The 2,623-nt window shown below is 37.6% G+C and overlaps 1 protein-coding gene across 1 annotated transcript; it reads right to left on the bottom strand.

Annotated features, from left to right (window-relative positions):
• Positions 1–392: 392 nt before the first annotated feature.
• On the bottom strand, positions 393–2,353 carry LOC115957598 (chlorophyll a-b binding protein 5, chloroplastic-like). Its single transcript, XM_031075888.1, has 2 exons — positions 2,123–2,353; positions 393–1,218 (listed from the first exon to the last, which is right to left on the bottom strand). Exons 1-2 carry the CDS (start codon positions 2,272–2,274, stop codon positions 567–569), a joined length of 804 nt encoding a protein of 267 aa, XP_030931748.1. The 5' UTR covers positions 2,275–2,353; the 3' UTR covers positions 393–566.
• Positions 2,354–2,623: the final 270 nt, after the last annotated feature.

The raw sequence follows: 2,623 nt of genomic DNA, 5'->3' as shown, positions 1-2,623 counted from the left end.
TATGCACTTGGTAATAAGCTTGATATGAGTTTGGAAAATAAACTCATATCTTACTCAACCTTTAATTAATTGAGAGTTGGGACCACTTTGTCCAAATCAAATGAGTTTTCTAATATACTTATTATGGACTTAGATAATGTACTTGAGTTGAATCTCGCATTCAAGAGTTTGATATTGAGTTCAAACTCGGCTTGACTAATGAATTAAGATGATCCAAGCCAAGCAAACATTGTTTATACGTTTGGTTCAAGCTCAAGCCGAGTTTGAATATTTTACTTTTATTGTTAAACCAAGCTTTAACATTCTATCATCAACAGAGCTCGGATCATTTACTGCACTAACTAAGAAACTAAGGTTTGGCATAATGGGTAACTAATGCATTTCCACCCAAGTGAGACCGCATCCCAAAGGGGTAGTGTATCCTCGGATATGGTGATTCAAGTGTCAATGTTTTACCCTTCGATTGAGGGTTTTATAAAATAGAATCCGCTTAATTTAAACTGATGAACAATAAAAAGTAGATCACAAACAAGAAGATTAAGGAGTCAAATTACAACAGAGTTTCTTCATTTTCCCGGGACAAAGTTAGTGGCGTAGGCCCATGCATTGTTGGCGACTGGGTCAGCAACATGGTCAAACAGGTTCTCAATTGGACCCTTTCCAGTAACAATAGCCTGAACAAAGAAACCAAACATGGAGAACATTGCCAACCTCCCATTCTTTAGTTCCTTCACCTTCAATTCTGCGAATGCTTCAGGATCATCAGCCAGTCCAAGTGGGTCAAAGGCACCACCAGGGTAAATGGGGTCAAGTCCTTCACCGAGTGGTCCTCCACCAACTCTGTATCCTTCAATGAAGCCCATAAGCACAACTTGAACAGCCCAGATTGCCAAGATGCTTTGTGCATGAATGAGGTTTGGGTTGCCAAGATAATCAAGACCACCTTCAGAGAAAATCTGTGCACCAGCCTTGAACCAAACTGCTTCACCAAACTTGACACCATTCTTTGAAAGGATTTCAGGGAACACACAGCCCAAAGCTCCAAGCATGGCCCATCGGCTGTGGATTACCTCCAGCTCACGGTTCCTAGCAAATGTCTCAGGGTCTGCTGATAATCCAGCAGTGTCCCAGCCATAGTCACCAGGGAATTCACCAGTAAGGTATGATGGAGTTTGCTCAGAGAATGGTCCCAAGTACTTTGGGCGGTCTGGGCCATACCTGTTTAATTTGTCACATTTACAGGTTAATTATGTGAGTTTGTAGTTTAACATAAGGGGTATGGAATTAAAAAGTTTTGATATGAATTTCCATGATAATAATTTCCTTCTCGAGTTCATAAGTTGAACTAAAACTGGTTGTTAAAAGTTTCTTTCAACATGATTGTATAATAGTTTTTGTTTTAGCTAAGACTATTATGAGTCCACCAATCAGACTATTTTGATTTATAAATAATTTGGTGATAGTAGTGGAGTTTGAAGGAATTTACTATTTCATGATGTTTAATGCCAACATAGGTAAGTCGGGATGACTTCAGCAATTGATGTATTAGAAATAGATAACATATTCAGAAATAATGATACTCTTGGAAGTTGGATTTTAATTCAGAAAATGCTAGGAACACAAAAAATCTCACAACTATTGCCACAACTTGTCACATGGATAGTTGTGAATGGTGGATGTCAAATGGTGAGTCCACGCTTCCACCACTCATAACTCGTCACGTGACGAGTTGTTGTAAAAATTGTGAAATTTTTTGTATCTTGAACAATGCATTCTTCATTATAGAAGTAATTGATTAAAACAATTGTTGTTTTGTTTTGTTTTGTTTTGTCTTTTGATCTGTGAATTGAATGAAAATATAAACACGCTGCATTAACGTGTAAAAAGAAAGTTTGGCCTCTAATGTTGCCCACCTCCTAATTTACATTTTAAGGAAACTTTGTTCCTTTTGGCTTTTGCAAGTGTTTCTTTACTCTAAAATTGATGAGCTTTAAAAACAGTGTTTAATTAATATGGGTACTAATTTTTAATTAATGTGAATGACTTACTAATTCAGCAGGAAAAATAAAGACATAATAATAATATATATTAATGCTAATTAATAAGAAATTAAGGTTGTTACCAAATGCTTTGTGGAGCACTCTTTACTGTGCGCCTCATGGTAACACGGCCACCGCCAAAGCCGCCAACCTTACGGATGAAGTCATTGTACTGCTTCAAAGCGGTGTGGGTGTGGCCGGCAAATGCAGATCGTTGGATGGTGGAAGTTGCCATGGTTTAGTACGCTAAGCTTCTTCTATGTGTTTTTTTTGTGTACATATGTTGAAAAGGGTCAGGGGATCGAGAGATGTTAATGTTATGTTATAATTAAGGGAATGAGAAGATGTTGTGGATTAGGATATATTATCTACACTACACATCAGCACCATCCTATTGGTTCACATATTGGATGTGGATTTCCTTTCGTGCTGATTTCTTCTTTGGGATGAGAATGTGGATAATACATGTTTAGCCATGTCAGAATGAAAGATTTTTTGTTGGTGTGATGTCCAACTCCATAGCTTGTGAATCAATACACGCCACAGATGTATCTTACCACACATTTCTTCTTGTTTGGGGTTGG

Source organism: Quercus lobata, chromosome 8 (genome assembly GCF_001633185.2).
Source record: "Quercus lobata isolate SW786 chromosome 8, ValleyOak3.0 Primary Assembly, whole genome shotgun sequence".
In the NCBI taxonomy this organism is placed as follows: Eukaryota; Viridiplantae; Streptophyta; class Magnoliopsida; order Fagales; family Fagaceae; genus Quercus; species Quercus lobata.
Note: the sequence above shows the minus strand (reverse complement) of the source record. Positions and strands in the feature narration are given on the sequence as shown.

Excerpts from the sequence above, each read along its gene's own strand:
- LOC115957598 (XM_031075888.1), bottom strand. The coding sequence starts at position 2,274 with ATGGCAACTTCCACCATCCAACGATCTGCATTTGCCGGCCACACCCAC. Across the intron at positions 1,219-2,122 it reads AGTGCTCCACAAAGCATTTG|GTATGGCCCAGACCGCCCAA; the intron begins GTAACAACCTTA and ends CAAATTAAACAG.